This window comes from Ochlerotatus camptorhynchus, unplaced genomic scaffold (genome assembly GCF_037179485.1).
Source record: "Ochlerotatus camptorhynchus isolate MF236.1 unplaced genomic scaffold, CSIRO-AGI_Acam_v1.1 ptg000530l, whole genome shotgun sequence".
NCBI lineage: Eukaryota > Metazoa > Arthropoda > Insecta > Diptera > Culicidae > Ochlerotatus > Ochlerotatus camptorhynchus.
Window position 1 is genome coordinate 2,851,313 of NW_027041014.1, and position 17,079 is coordinate 2,868,391.

The following is a 17,079-nucleotide window of genomic DNA, read 5'->3' on the forward strand; positions in this document are numbered from 1 at the left end:
TCTTTTTTGGACTCCGGAGGACGCTCCGGTCGAATAAAATTCGCCGCCGCACGAAGTTGACTATCTATCGAACGTGACCTAACAGAATTGACCGAGTAGAAAGCGACCTGCGATCCCTTCGCAGATTACGAGGCTGGCGAAGTGTGGCCATGGATCGAGTAGAGTGAAGACGACTTCATCGGAGAGCAGAGGACAACAAGGCCTTAGCCTGATTGGTAAGGTAAGATAGTTTGGCTTATTTTGATGATTTTAAAAAGCTCGAGACAAGATTGATTCAACATCTTGATTATGTTGGCATTATCGTTGTCTATGAATCAATAGTAAAGTTAAGCAATGTAATGTAATTACATTACGCACCTTGTAACCGTTGTTGTTTGTGCTGAAAATTTGCATTGAAGTTTGTTAAGACTTGAGCTACTGGAATTTTGTTTGACTAACCAACCTCCGGAAGATATAACGAATTGGTCTATGATGTTTATGTCTAATTCCCATCCCTCCCTGCTTTAATTTAACCTTATAACCAGTATCGATATTTGTTTGAGAAATCATTGTCGCAACTTACACAAAATTTGCTCCTGGTATCCCACATCCAGCACGCCGTGAGGCGACGAAGCACCGTGATTTTGACACGATATTCCATCCTTCTTCGAGCAAAGCGGCGAGCCAGCCAGCCTGCCAGTCCAGCATTGCTCCTCGCAGTAGCCGTGCTGTTTCGCGTATAAAGGTAATCATGAGCGTTTTTCCCATCCTTGCTGTCGATATACATACCCCCCAAAGCCCCCGCACCCTTTGCTTTAGTAGTGGTAGTAGTAGTAGTACTGGTCTTAGTAGTAGGTTAGGACTTCACAACATGAGCGGCCGATTACCTACTACTGATCCTGAGAGCAGTGCTCTCGCGTGAAAGCGCTCTTGCTTACACAGACACAGACGCACGATTTGGGGACACACAGGATCACGGCCGGGCCCTGGCAGATGGCTCGCTCAGTCGTACGAGAAAAGCTCCAGCGAATGGAACAGAACGCCAAATGCTGCACCCAGCACAGCGGACAAGGACGGTCCGGATCGTTGCTCCTTGGAAGTGTCCAACAGCAGCAGCAGTAGCAGCTAAAGGCATTGTCGTTGTGTTAAGCTAGCAGCAGTGAGTTTGTGTGATTAGTTTGTAGTGCAATGTGCAGTTTGAGCGAAATTGATCGGATCTTTCTCGTCGGGGCTGTCGGTAGGACATTGGATTTTTTTTTCGGGGATTGGTAGATCGATAGCTCAAGGTGCGGAACACCTCGTTGAAAGAAGAAAAAAAAATTGGAAGGAAGGATTTTTCTCGTGCGAGAAAAGGCATTGGATGGAGCTCGGTGTATCGCGCAGGTGCCACACGGAACAAATTTGCACACCAAAGGAAAAGCTCCGTGCGACCAGGATTTTCCTAGTATTTCGGGCTGTAAGCTTTCGGTGGGTTCTCTTGCGACTCCGAAGAGCGGCCCGATTTCCAACGACGGACTATTGGTGGTGTGCGAAAGCTTTCTCTCAGAGGATGATCGTTGGCGAATGCTGAAACGTGCCGGAGAGAAAGAGTTTGGAGCTTTGGGAGCGACTTTTCCAAGTGTGTAGTTTTTTTGTGTGTCCCACCCAAAATATTCTAGTCTGAGATAGAAATCCAGCCAGATATGGCTGTTATTTTCGCAAGCGAAATGAAATTACATAAAATTCTGAACAGTTGAACAAAACAGGAGCTGGACTCTGTTGGAAAAAGGGACACAGTTTGCTGCCCGTTTGCCTTGAGTTCGGTTTTAATCGCAGGAAAAGGATTTTCCGTTTTCAGTTTCCGTTTTTTTTTCGAAAACCTAGTGCGGTAAGGTGAAAAATGTGGAAAGTGCCCCTTCGGTGAAAACTAGGTGTGATGGCAGCTGATCCGAAGTGAAGGAAATTTTCCGGATGAAAACTCGGTGAAACCATGGAAATTCGAGCCAATGGGGGATGATGACTGGTGCAGTGACTGGATGCCAAATGGGAAAATCTCGGAACCTCATTTTCTTGCGATGTGACGGGAGCTTTCGGCCCAGTTTTCAGTGCCGAGTGTGATTTTTCTTCATTTTTCTTGTCTTACTTTCTCCTCCCTAGGATAACAGAAAATGTATTCGATAAGCTGTAGTAGCGTAGGACGATTCGAAGGCATTAATATACTAGCAATGCGAAAATTCGCTCGGTGAAATGAACAACTTACCGAAGAAATTGGGGTGACCAATAAAGCAAGCAACTTCAGTGTGTGTGGTAGCGAAGTGTCGAAGACGACGACGACGGCGACGAAGAAGAAGAGAAGAAGAAAAAGTGCTTTAAATAGATGGTTGGAGGTTAGCGAAAAGCGAGGTTCGACCAGAAAACGCCAGAGCAGACCCACAACGGCAGGGGTGTAGCAAATTCGAACAACACACACATCCCTCCCCTGATCCTGAGCCTTGTGGGAAAATGAGACGTACCGAAAAGAGCACATAAATTAGCAACAGCAACATCCAGCTTTTACCTCAATTTTCCAACTTAAAAATACAGCAGCAGTAACAACAACAACAACAACATCAACGCAAGCAAAGTAAAACGAGAATTGAGATCACTTTTTGCGAGAGCAGAAAGTAACCGACACACCATCGGAGCAGAGGGAACCATCCATTAGACGACGCAGTAAGGAGGAACAAGGCCTCTACCCTCAGCTGCTGAATAATAAAAAAAAACACAACTCAAAGATCCAACGTTTGGAGGAAAGTCCAAGAATCTAGGGCCGAGAATCGGCAGCGAAACAAAAATTTCCCAGAACCAACCAACGACTGAGAACCACAAACAACAAAAATGTCGCTGGATATCGAAGTGCCGCACGTCAGATGCCCCTCGTTAGGTGTCCTCATGCTGACACTTAACCTGGCGCTGTTTCTGCCTCAGACTATAAATAGGACACCACCATACGTGCTCGCGGGGTAAGTCTTCAAACAACACAACTGAATTCCACCCACTCGAAAGCATCTTCCCGTCCCCCGAAAAGAAGAAAAACTCCGCGAAAAGATTCCCCAACAACATCCCATCACTCGTGCCTCGTGCAGGCCAACGGGTTCAAGCTTTCCCTACTCTCCCATTCACAAAACAAAAAACGGGAAAAACTTGAACTTCAATCTATTTGGGCGTTGCTTACAGGAGCACCTAGGGTGTAACATTTGTTTCGCTTCCCATCCCTTCTGTTTCCCACTTTCCATCATTTCGAATCACAAAAAACGCAACGATCGCTCGGGCCAGGCGCTGCTGATGGACTGGATTTAGTTTTCATCCCAGCACCAGCGGCCATCATCTGTAGGAGAGTGTATGCCGTGCAATATTGAGAAGGGAACTACCTACTATACTGTGTTTATGTGAATTGCTCAGCTCTCAGCTCAGCGCGCAGTCAGTCGGTTTGTGTCGGTGTGATTTTGCTCTTCTCCACTGCCGTTGGGAAAAGAACTCTCATCACAATCTTCGTCCTGGTATTCGAATCTAACTGACAGGAAACGAAACAACAACGAAGGATTTAAAACTCCCACATTTAATGATTATGGTCACCAGCATCTTCATCATCATCATCATTACCTATTGGGTATCTAAAATGACGACTCAACTTGATCCACAAAATCAGATCGCAACCCTCAACATCCTCATCGTCGTCGTCGTTCAATGCATTTATGTGTGCACAGGAGAGGAGCGAATGTGTTGGTTGTGTGCATGGTGCGCTTTTCCATCATCATCATCTCTGTGACCTGGTGAAGGAGAGCAGATGAAATCGTCAACAGTACTCGCAAAAAAACAAGGGACGACTTTAGTTGGGCAACTGTGGGTGCATTGTGCGGGCCACAGGAGATTTTAAATGTCAAAGGTTGTCTTTGTTCCAGACGGTAGGAAATGTTACCTGTATGCCATCGCTGGACGTTAGATTTTCATTATGGATTTCAATTTGTTAGATGAAATTCTATTTTCCAACGGAAGGAAATTTCGCAACTTTCGTGGCTGTTTGGTACACATTTTATATGCCGAATGGTTTATTTCGTTGAAAAATAAAATGGTATAACGTTCTTCAAAAAATTTTGAATTTACAAATTTTCAACTAATAGGGCTGGGTGCCGAGTTTGTCATAGGAACGGAAAAATCTGACTCGACTCACTTCAATTTCATCAAGAAAAGCAAATTTGCAAACGCGTACAATTTTAACACATATGGGAAATGAATGTAATGTCAGCCTAAATGTCTCTAATTTGGGCCCATACATAAATTCAACAATCGACTAAATTTTCAATAGCGATATAGCAAATATATCCATTAGTACCGTTCCAATGACGCGTTCATCTAGATTAAATGGATAAATAGCAGATTTTTAGCGATGGGTCCAATCTTAGATCCATGTAATGATCGTAATATTGTGTCTTCTTGGTTGTGGAAAAATATACTTCATCTGAAATAAGGGATTTTGGTGCATAAATCAATGATATGCTCTAATAATTGGTTCACCAAACTAAGACCTCATAATGCTTCGTCTAAACGAGTTGGCTGTTGTGGAGACTGGTTTCAAAATTGAACCAATGGAACCCCTTTTTTACACTCATGGTATGGAATTTACTCTAACTGAAATACATACTGTGAGTGAAAAATGGGGTTTGATTGGATCAAATTTGAAGCCAGCCTTTGCGACACCCAGGTGAAAACCATAGTGTTTGTCAACTTGGTTTTACAAAGTGTTATGAGGTCTTAGTTTGGCGAATCAATTATTAAAGCAAATCATTGATTTATGCACCAAAATCCTTTATTGCAGTTGAAGTCAATTCAAAGTGCAGTATTGTAATCATAGCGTGGCTCGACACAAATGTCACAGAAGTGATTAAAGTGTAACTAATAAATCATTATAATAAAAATAGCGTGGGCAAATCTACGACTTTATTCTATTTTATGAAGGCATGATGCATCGGTATTCCTTTTAAAAACATTTCGTAACTATCAGGAAGTGCATCATCATGTGTAAGAATCAAAGAATGTAAACAAACTATGGAAGAATCACGATTTGGCTCTGTAGATAATTCAGTTTGATGGTGATGAAAAGCTTACTTCAGCGCGGTCAACGTTGACAAAACATCTTTTCACATCGCCCAAGTTCTCACTTATAGCCAAGAGAAAATGCTTATTTCGCCTAAGGCACTATTTTCCAGAAGTATGAAATTGTATAACATTAATAATATAAGACCCATTCCACGAAGTTCTTTACTGTGATATATCAACTACATTTTTTTTATTTTCTGTCATGCTATTATAATAAATTGAGCTTTACTTTAGACAAGGCTGGTAAATAAGTTTGAAACTATTTGAATTATAACAATACATGTAACGATGCCAGTAATGTAGTTGTAAGCGTGATTGCCTCTCATTCCAAAGGGTCTGGGTTCAATCCCAGTCGGCACCTTCAGGATTTTCTAGGGCATACAATCTCTGATCGCGTCTTCGTAAAGGGTCCGGCAATTGAAGTGCTACATTGAAACAAACAGAAAATTCACTAGTCAAGCTCAACTTGTTCACCCTTGAGTTTAACCACTCGCCGCAGACGATCGAGGAACGCATCGTACGAGGTCCGCAGGTGCTCTTGTGGTATTTTATCCCAGGCTGCCGCCAGATGTCGCTTCAGGACTTCCACACCTTCATGTTGTGACGTAGGACTTCGTCTGTGATTTATATATGGGGGTACACTTTGTGAAAACCAAAAATGGAACATGTAACAAAATTATGAAAGATTTTGAACGTTAATAGGTAACTCATCTGCCCCTGAAGCAATTTCAATAGTTTTATCACCAATCGATCAGAAATATTTCTACGCATCTGTTAAATTTAAGACTTAATCATTTTTCAAAATTTCACTATTTAAAATTTGCAGGAACGTGTAACTGTTGCTATGATAATTAAAATTATCACCGATTGCTTGCGAAAAACGATTTCCCTAACACAGATTTCAAAGTTGAATTCCATCCAGTCTCCCCAAACGATGTTTATTCAATCACCGCGTGGTGAGTGATGGTGTTCTCCAGTACACAAGGAAAAGCTCCCCGCAAGCAGCTAGCTATCAAGGCTGCCCTCAACCACTGATCGGATTAAGTCCAATCACCGTGTGTGGTGGTGTCCGGTCGTCGGCATCAGCAGCAGCAGCAGTGCTTCCGGCGCGTGGCTGCCTGTAAACATGACCGTTCATTCACCGAAGAAGGAAGATGAAACCGCACCGCTATTAATCGGATTCAGTAGCTCTTCGTGAGTCGCTGTGGGCCATCTATGCCAAGCGCGTCACCCTCATTCCAAACAACATACAGCTCACCAGCATCATCAGTGTTTAACACCCTAATAGATCAGCATTACTCAAAACGGTCCCTTTGTAGGACCACCATAAATTTGTAAAAGAGTATGTTTTGGACATTTGTCAAGGTCATCAATCGGATGATAGTTCCTAACAGCTTTTGTACACATTGACTTCTTTCGATGATGTCTTGATCTTCAAGGCTGACTCACGCGAACTAAAATCACCATCAGGTAGGGTAAGACTTCCCCAACCCGACGGTAATGTTGGTTTGCGTGGGCGTGCCTTGAATTCCTAAAAAATCATCGATAGAAGTCTTTATTTACAAAAGCTGTTACGCCTAATTCCAGCTCTGTCTAGATATGTTTAAATCTAACATACCACGTACTTTAAGGCAACATTGGGGGTGCAATTTCAAAAATCTGATTTTGATCCAGAGATGATGGATTTTAATTCTTAATACGTCAATCGATAGGCTCCTGCTCCAGTTAACAAATAAGATTGCGTACAATCCCATAGGACTGTCCCTTGTAGTTTTTTAGAGCAGACTTCGGCCTCCAACATACTCCAGACAGCGAAGTCCATAGGGTTCAGTTTTGGGTTTTCTTCGCTTTGTGAGCCGGCGCCGAGTCCTGTTGGAAAACCCAATCCCTGGAACCAAAATAACGACGTGTCCGCGGTTCGACGACGTTCTGTAGAACAAGTTCCCGATATGTATTTTGGTTGATCTTCACTCTTCAGGGACAAAAACCAGCGGAATCCGACCACCACCGATGCTGGTTTCTGTCACCTGATGGCCGTCAGAACGTCGGTATGGGTTCGTGATCTTTCTGGTAACCAAACTATGTCGTTCTGCTAATTCACGAACTGCTTTACGGTGAAGAGTTTCTCGTCGGTAAACACGATATTCTCCAACCTATCTTCCGTGGCCCTCTTCAGCAGCGTATTTGCTCTTTTTATCCGTTCTTGTTTCTGCCTCACCGGAGAGTCTTTAACTTTCTGGATCTTGTAGGGCTTGGTCTGAAGTTTATCCGACGGAGACTTCGATCCGATACGTTGAGATCCTCCGTCAATTTAGTGGAACTACGTCTCTTAAGGCGCCTCTTGACGATCTTCACCACAGTAGCTCGACGTCACCCCCAAGTAACGATTTGGGTTTTATGAGGGTTCTGTAGACCATGATTTAGACTTATAGAGTGATTTAAAACCTTAATTAAACTTGCAATGTTACTTGGGCCACCATACCGTATTTGGTACTTCCGGTCTGACGGTATCTTTTGACTGTACGGTGTACAAAACTTCTGCAAACACATAACTCGGACAGCTCACGAACTATGTCCTTCTACCGTTTTCCAGCTCGGTACTCGATTACAAAAGTAAAACATACATCCTCTGACAGCCAAGACACAATGTAAACAAAGCGATGAGGGGTCGTCCAATGCAGTTTCGTGTGCAACGTGATAATGACTGTTGAAGTAATGTAGCAGTTAAATTGCCGGACCCTGTAGAGCCGTTGGCCCCGGTCCATGAGTTGACGGTAGATAGGTGGTAGAGTACAGGTGTGGGAGCTGCCTTGCTTAAAGACTCAACCTTCGAAATTCTATGTACCTCGGTACTGTACCAGGGAGGCAACTTCAAAACCGTCTTCAGAATTTTGTTCTGAATCCTTGGAAGTGATTTGGTAGTGCAATAACTAGACCATATAGGCATAGCATAAAGCATGGCCGGTCTTTTTGTTTATATTTTAGAAGTTTGTTCTATAGACAAAGTTTGGATTTACTGTCTATAAGAAGATACAAACATTTTATATATTTTATATATGTGGCTTGAATGATCTCAATGTGATCTTTAAAAGTTAATGTTTACTAATCCAAAATATTTCACTTGACTTGACCAAGAAATTGTGGAGTTCCATGGAGTTCATAGTGACTATGTGACTACTAATAGATTTCAAAAAGGAAGCTCTAAGCTTATGTGGGCATACTATAAGTTGGAAGCATGAAATCTTGATCGCAAAGCTTGAACGTCTTGGTTTCTCTGGTTCGTTGCTAAATTGGCTAAGCTCTTATCTGGTTGGTCGTTCAATGTCGGTCAAAATTGGTAATACTATATCAGAACCATTCCATGTCACATCTGGTGTTTCACAGGGCAGTCATATTGGACCATTCTTATTCTTGCTGTACCTGAATAACGTCAACCTAGTGCTCAAATGTTTTAAGCTCTCGTATGCCGATGACTTCAAACTCTATTATGTAATAACCTGTGAAGAAGATGCACAGAGAATCTTGTTAAGGATTTGGGTGTTCTCTTAGATTCGAAACTTACTTTTAAAGATCATGTAGGATATATAACCTCCAAAGCTTCTAAATGCCTGGGCTTTATTTTTCGTGCTGCAAAAGAATTCTCGGATATTCACTGTTTGAAGACGCTGTATTGTTCTTTAGTTCGCTCTACATTTGAGTATGCAGTTGTGGTCTGGGCCCCTTACTATCAGAACAGCGTACAGCAAGTAGAAGCTATCCAACATAAGTTTATTCGCTTTGCTCTTCGACGTTTGCCTTGGAATGATCCATATAATCTCCCTAGATATGAAGATCGTTGTAAATTAATTGACCTTGACCTTCTGGAGGTTCGTAGGAATGCCACTAAGGCTTGTTTCATATCTGATGTTGTTCAATCTCACATAGATTGTCCTAAAGTGTTACATGAGTTGAATTTTGATATTCGTCGTCGTACTCTCCGTTCTCACCAATTTATGCGTACATCGACATTCCGTACTAATTATGGCTATAATGAGCCTTTTAGTAGTCGTGTGTTCAACCGTTGTTACCATGTCTTCGACTTTCATCTGTCACGTTCCATTTATAAAAATTGGTTCCGTGAAGTGCTCAGTTAGTAAATTATAGGTAATAGTAAGAAATAGAAAAAGGTCGTATTTTGTTTAGTATTAAGTTAATAATGTATCATTTGGAATGTACTGTTCTGTTGATGCGAAAAGATGAGGAGGTTTTATGCCCATTTGAGAAAAAAAGCTTTTATAAGCTCCACTCAAAGGGCTTTTCCCTGCTCCCAATAAAGAAAGAAAGAAAGAATAAAGAATAGAAAAAAGCGTTGAGAGAAATCTTCCATTTTTGTAAATATGAAGAGAAAATATCTAAATTTTCTGCAGTTTGCTGCAAATAACACGAAGACTCCTTCCTCCAACGTAAGTACCTGTGTCATCGGCGAACAAAGATTTGTGCCGACCATGAGGAAAATTAGGGAGGTCGGAAGTGAAAATGTTACACAATTTAGGCCCAAGAATGCTACCCTGAGGAACTCCAGACCAAACCAGTAGTCGTTCAGATTTGTAATTTTGTTAATTTACCTGCAGAGTTCTGTCAGTTAAATAATTTTGAATTAATTTCATAATATAGAGTGGAAAATTAAACTTTTTCAATTTGGCAATCAAACCTTCACGCCAAACACACAAATGCTTTTCTATGTCTAGAAGAGCAACTCCAGTTGAGCAGCTTTCAGATTTATTTGAATGAATTAAATTGGTTGCACTTAAGAGTTGATGAGTAGTTGAAGGCCCATAACGAAATCTAAACTGACCATCTGCAAAAATCGAGTTCGTATTGATGTGAAGCATAATTCTATTCAAAATTATCTTTTCAAAAGGTTTACTTATTGAAGTAAGCAAGCTTATTGGACGGTAGCTAGAAGCATCAGTTAGATTTTTATCCGCCTTCAAAATTGGAACAACTTTTGCATTTTTCCATTTATTAGAAAAGTATGCCAAATGGAAACATCTGTTAAATAATTTTACCAAGAAAGACAAGTTACTCACCGGGAGTTTTTTTTTCATGGGGATATAGAAATAGAACATGTGGCAGTTATGCGTATAACGGCAGTTAAGTTCATGCAAAAATGCACCTTTTAATTGTTTTTTTTAAGGAAAATGTGGTATTAAGGTATCCTGATGAATGTGGGCGTCTTAGCGGAATGCCTATTTGAAAAGAGATAGAAGGATTGAAAGATAGTAATTTCCATTTAATTCCACCACCTTAACGCAGACTTCTTCAGTGTCTTGTACTATTACTCGATTCGAGTCGAGTATTAAATAAATACCTATCACAACGTAGGAAAGTTCTACCCGTGCGCGATCAAATGGTTTTCTCTGATACTTCGCTTCAGATTGCAAAATGCTTTTTTTAGCATTCATTACTATCACTTTTCAACATTGTTTTGAATAACATAATAGCATATTTTTCATAACTAAAATAACAGTGCCAAAAAGTTCTACTTTTTGACACTCTTTTGTATGAAACTCGTTGCAAAATTCGATTTTTTTCAACATTCGTCGTAATTATCCAACTCTGCAAGCCTCATCGGATAGACTACGGCTCGTGCTGGAAAAATCTTCTTTTTGCAGCTTATTGCATAATATTTCGCGCAAAGCGACGAGAGTTTTTTTTCAATCTAAATTGGTGTATCAGAGGCACTTGCATCTCTTATGAAATTTTCTCTAGATTTTGGAAATGTGTGTCACTATTGGCGTAAAACAGCGTTAAGCTTGAAATTTTTTTTTGTGTGTGTGGGAAAAGTCATAATGGAGACGCACGCCTAAGTAACAGGTTTTAGCAAAGTCTTGAAAACTATGATTCAGGCTCGAAGAATGCTTTAAAACTATCACAAAACCTATAATGTTACTTGGGCAATAATTTGGGGCTATCTTTTGATTTTAAAATAATCAAAATTGCTTTCCTATGACCAAACATGTATAGTAGACTGATGTAAAATTTGAAATTTTCGCTCCACAGTGTTCAAACGGCTTCAAATCGGGTCCTGATTAGCCTTCGAAAGTTTAAACTCATTTGATAAGAAACTGACTTGGCACAAACCATTTGAAGTTTATATGGAAATTGCTATGGGAAAACAAAACTTTTTGTTCTTTGTATTCTAGCCTTTTTACATATTGTATTGTTAACAAATTCTACTGCTATTCCTATGGGAATTTTTATCAGCTACAACTAGCGTTAGCGTTTTATGATATACTTCGTAGATTGGATACTAGCGACACTCACGTCTCTTCTGAAATTCTCAGTTAGACTACTTTCAGGAATAATGCTGGAGGGTAAACATTGGTTCCAATCTAAACAAGAGTAACAGAAGCATGACTGTCGCTATTCCCGGCAACGCCCATCTTTACCATAACTAGGGATAGGGAAGGAAATGTTGATGTAGTACTTACTTAACGAGAGGCCACCGACTTAGCGACACCCTCATAAGTGCTACGGAGTTGGAGGGTTGGGTAGGGTATTCGGTTAGGATTCACCTCAAGTTGGCGATGCAACCAAAAGTATGTATTGTTTATTTGTTGTTTATTTAATCTCCCGATAGCCGGCTATCGAAAGAACATATTCATTTTGTTTAGTGATCATGAATTTAAAGAGTCATGACGGAGAGCTTGGGACTAAACCCATGATTTTCTGCTCAGTAAGCAAACACGATCCCTCCAGGGTCATCGAGCATCTCAGAACTATAACGCTTCGCGACAATACAGGGCTACGTTTTCGCTTGATATGCAAATAGTTTCCGAGGTTAATATTCAATATAAAATATACAAATGATGGTGGCGATTTATTGTGCTGTGGAAGAGCTTGGGGTTAAATCCATGATTTTCTGCTCTGTAAGCAAAATCGATCCCTCCAGGGTCATCGAGCATCTCATAATCCACAGCGCTTCGCGTCAAAGTACGAATATATGGATGAACTATCTATTATTGAATAACTATTATTTACGATAATAACATGAAGAAATAAAATATAAACTACAAACAAAGAGATATTCTCACAAATATATTTCACGCAACCAGGAAATTTAAAACCATTAGACGCTATAATGATACTCTGCACATGTTAGACACAAGAAGAGGCCAAAAAGCAAGCGTCTGACACACAAAACCCGCCAAATCCACTTGCAGTCACAAACAATGATTCTACGAATCGCGAGTGCTCAAGAATCATAAAACCGCCGACTGCAGCACTCTGAAATCGAAATTGACAGGCTCTATGCGTCAAACACCCGCCCTCCAATCTCCTCCCGCATCCAACAACACAAATCTCCATTACAACATCTTACGAATTCAAAACTCCGAAAATCACTCATCTATAGCAAGTGAGTGGAAGCAACTCTGCATGCAACCATTCTTCATGATACACTTTTTCTGACTATCTTTCTATTAGGTCTGTGGACATGCGTTAGCTTCGAAACTTCTAACCAAACTGGGAAAATTTTCAGATCACAAAAACAAACTTGAAAAAAAAAACTCTCAATCACCAAGTAGAATACATATTTATTATTTTACGCAAAAACGAGGAACTAATATTGAATATCTTGTATCGTACGCTAATGCTAATTGATTGTAACAAAAATAATATGCTTGAATAAAATAAAATTTTAATAAAATGATTTGCTAAATTTACTAGGAGATCATTACTTTATTGGTGAGATGTTTCTAATAAGCCCTCCCAATTCCTCTGTAAACAGAACAAATCTGATCCTATAATCAAAATTGCTCAGTCTGCATGAAGCAGCCGATTTCATCAAGGAAGTTCTATTAACAACCAAGAATTAATCGTTTGAGGCATACTGAAGCATTAATAAGGTGATATGTATCACTATAGGAAATCATCATCGTTGCAAATATAAAGAAATTAAACATAACCCTTTGCTACAGTACCGTCAACCTCCATGTCCATGGGGAGGGGGTATGCAATTTCAGCCTCAGCGTGCTCAACAAAAACTCTTCAGACCCACCATGATCACAGATAAAGGGAACTTTAAAGTACAAAAACATCACTGAAGACATCAAACGTCTAAAACCAGAAACAAAAGCACTTGGATGACTATCTTGACGTTCCCACTCGATCTCAACATGTGAAAATTGTGCGCTCGACAAATTACAGCATGAACGTGGCTCTTCGAAAAGATGTCCAAGACAAAATTGTAGAAAACTGATAGATGGTACAACAAATAAACAGGTGGTGAGAGGAGTGGTGGAGGTGAGAAAGGGGTGTTGGTGGCGTATAGCTATAGTCCATACACATTTCGAAATATGTTTACGCAGAGGGTATCATGAGGGGAGGGAAGATCTAAAGCCCTTTAAAAATGGTCTACGTTGCTTATGAACAACCTTTTAGCCCTTCCGAAACAAATGAGTATAACATAATTGGTGTCATTAAACTAAAACTTTTATTACTACTAACATATTTAAACTCATTGATCATCGTCACTGTAATTACAGTCTCAGTCAGTCTTACAGCGGCTATGGATCGTGTGGAATGGAGGGAGAAGACTTCTGTGTACAGCCACAAACCATCCTTGGCCTGAATGTAGTAGTAGTAGTAGTAGTAATGAATCAATCACGATTCCATGACTTTGTTTACAAAGTGAGCCCAAACCTTGCACAATTCAATGAACGTTGAACAATAGCCACCATCGAATCTTTTGTTAAAATGAAAAATGGTTTCGACAGTTCACCACAACAAGGTAACTATACCGAGAGAACGTCAACCAGCTTTACCTATTATTCCCATTCAGGCCAGAGAGACCTTCAACTTCTTTCACCAGAGTCCGGAGCGTATCGCTTATACTCTAATCCATTTCACACAAACAATAATCGATTAGCTTTGGCCACACGGTTGTACCCTGAGATGTATTTTCTGACGGTGGCTTTCACGCCCACCGTTGCCCCATCTGCCCCGTTCATCATATTGTCAAATCGATAGCTTCGACCCTCAGCCTCAACAACACACTTACACATACACATACACACATGGCACGCGGGATCTCGCAGTAGAATACCCGCTGCTTGTTGTCCTCGAATAGCTGCTCACGGGAGGAAATGGATTTCCTCCTTCAGAGCATTGTAGGCTTATCCCTTGGTTGTTGTTTTCCCCCTCGACAGTCAGCGGTAGGGTTCTGATTGATCGAATCCCACGCAACGTTCAATTTCACCACCGGACCTTTTGCCAATATAAGGGTGGGAGCTCAGTGAAGCAGTGAAAAATGTTGCCATTTTCGCCACAGGGCGGCAGCCCGCATTACCTTCTCTACATACCATACCTACAGCAAGGGCGATGACGACAAGTGAGGTTGGTTAACGTTCGCAGCGTTGGTTTTAATTTTCGCAACGGGTGGCAATGGTGCGGTCCTATGTTGCTACCCTTGGGCATCATCAACCATCTATGTACCACACCATCCACCACCACCACCAGCCACCACCCGCAGGTTGTGTGTTCAATTAAACTCTCGCTCGGGCGCACACATGGAGTGAAGCACCTGAACACAGGCCAGCAATGGCAAACCGAACTGACTGATACGATGGCGAGATTCGAATCTACCCCACGGCCCCATGGCCGGCGCTGGAGACGGGAAAATAGGTGCGTTTATGCCATGTTGTGACCCTGGCTCGGTTGGAAATCGGCATGCAGTGTGCTGCTCGGGTGGTGGCGCCGGCGGGGGTGACCTCCAACTCTAACCGCTAACAAGTACCTACCGTCGGATTGCGCCTCGGTTTAGTACCCTGTTTGGATCATAGTCGCTGTTTTTTCGGTGCAAATAATAACGATAAAAATTATAATTAATTCACCTAGAATTTGCATTTTTTCGCGATGAAGCTGCGAGGTCAAAGTTTGCTGCTTGGAAAAGGTTGGAAATTGGGCGGCAGGTTGCATGGCTGGCACCTAATGGAATTCCCCAGTGTCGTAATGATATGTTGACTTAATTGAGGTCGTTTGCCGCTGATGATGTTGGGGCCTTTGTTCGGGGAAAAATACGCAGAATTCGGAAGTGACAAAAGTCATATTAGCGTGTAATTGGAAAATATAGAACTTCGTTAGATGGGAAGGAATATAATGGCTGTTGGCGGCGAAAGAGCCCAGCCAGAGCGTTGTCTGTTTTAGGGAGACGCTTGGTCATTTTCGTAGAGCTTGGCATATGAGTACAATTTTTGCGATCTGCTTTTAGGTTTCGTAAAGTTTTAATCGTTTTTTGCCTTGACTCAGCATTTTTTCAGAAGTTCTGAAGAAACTAGCATTGAGGCCTCTCTTAGCTGTTAGTTCAGAGCTTTCTGTACCATTTTTGTATTAGTATATATTGTGTGGCAAGAACAATCATACTCTATATGCTCAGGGAAGTCAAGACATTGTTCTGCCCGAAAAGAAATCCTAGACCGGACCGGGAACGAACCCAGCCGTCTCCAGCATGGTCCTGCTTTATAGCTGCACCATTACCAACTGAGCTTAAGGAGGCACCTATAAATTGGGATGAAAGTTTATTTAAACTTTCATCAATTTTTCAATAATTTGAAAATTCATGCCGTTTGAAGTGGCCAAAATCAAAAACAAAGAGGTTGTTTATTGTGGCTTGATGTTTAATTTGGATCAATTTTTCATGAATCTTAAAAAACAGGTGATCAACTTGTTTTAATTCCTACGGTCCATCTAAGTACAGCCCGAACCAAAGTTTGGAAAACGCTGCTCTAAATGATTGTCCATGATCCCACCAATTTGTTAATGTCCTAGCATCAAGCAATTTGGCCTAGAGTACTTACCTTACCAATCAGGCTAAGGCCTTGTTGTCCTCTGCTCTCCGAAGAAGTCGTCTCCACTCTACTCGATCCATGGCCACCCTTTGCCAGCCTCGTAGTCTGCGAAGGGTCCGCAAGTCATAGATTAACCTATCGCAGCCCGGGAAGCCGAGCGGTTTGCAGTTCTATGTTTCGAGTTTCCCATCGTAGTCCTTTTTTCGTCGCGTAGGTCTGTGCCGATTGTTCCGATCCATATTTCTTTCTTCGGTATTTGCAACTGTATGTTTTTTTCAGGGCAGCTTGTCTCGCCGGGGGACCATCGTGCACAGCTCCGGTTAGAGTTCAACGCTGGCACTAGGACGGTGAACAGCCGCTCCTAACATGGAGAACAGACACCATTTTGAGCCGCGCCTCCATGGTGGACAGACGCTCGGGTTTGGTGAAGCATTTCCTCTGTCACCGTAATATGGTTACCGCGCCAGTGTTCGCGTCACACCTCTTCACTTTGCTATTGTCGGACTGGCAACATTGCCCAGGCTACGCCATCTAGCTGTGTCAATGTTTCAGCTGGTAGTCTTTTGTTATAATATGACTCGGGGAGGCGTGAAGTAGGAACTTGTGAGGACCAGAACTAGGTATTCCGCTCCTTCCAGGTTATCAGCTCATCATTTTGTAGCCCTGGTTCTAGAGCCTTGGAGATATTTCTTTGAGTGGTGTCTTGCTAATAAATATTAGGTTGAGATTTCAAAAGTTGAGGTCTAAATTTTTGTTCGAAGTCGTAGAGCCTTATTTTTTCCCAAACAACCAAACAAAATAGAATTTTTGCCAGGTCCTGTATCTGGAATATTTTCTATATTCCGGTTCTTTGATATTTCTCCTCATAAAGGGTGTCCACGATGAAATTGCCACACACAAAATTGATTCGCAAAATTCGAGTTTTCATCCGATTGCCATCAAATTTTCAGGGATTGAGAAATAACTATTAAACTTCATTTTACCATTTTACTCGTATTTTATTTACAGTCCATACGCAAATTCCCGCACCTTGGCCTTAACCCCGGCCATAAGATTCTGCACAACCTGTGAATCAACCGTTTTTTGCATGTAAACCCATACTTTCTTCAGTTCCTCGACTGTTTTCACTACCTTAGATCGTTTAAGAAGGTGCTGC

General features: G+C 41.4%; 1 protein-coding gene across 9 annotated transcripts in view; it reads left to right on the forward strand.

Annotated features, from left to right (window-relative positions):
• The first annotated feature begins 999 nt into the window (after positions 1-999).
• Rdl (Resistant to dieldrin) overlaps positions 1,000-17,079 on the forward strand; it is a 300,052-nt gene continuing 283,972 nt past the window's right edge. For 6 of the 9 annotated variants that reach the window (XR_010518699.1, XM_065236172.1, XM_065236166.1 and 3 more), the window contains exons 1-2: positions 1,000-1,597; positions 2,116-2,960. Coding sequence is in view for 8 of the 9 variants with exons in the window: in XM_065236172.1 (XP_065092244.1) it covers positions 2,836-2,960 (125 nt within the window). In the remaining variant the exon portion in view is untranslated. The other 3 variants (XM_065236169.1, XM_065236167.1, XM_065236170.1) reach the window with 3 other exon arrangements.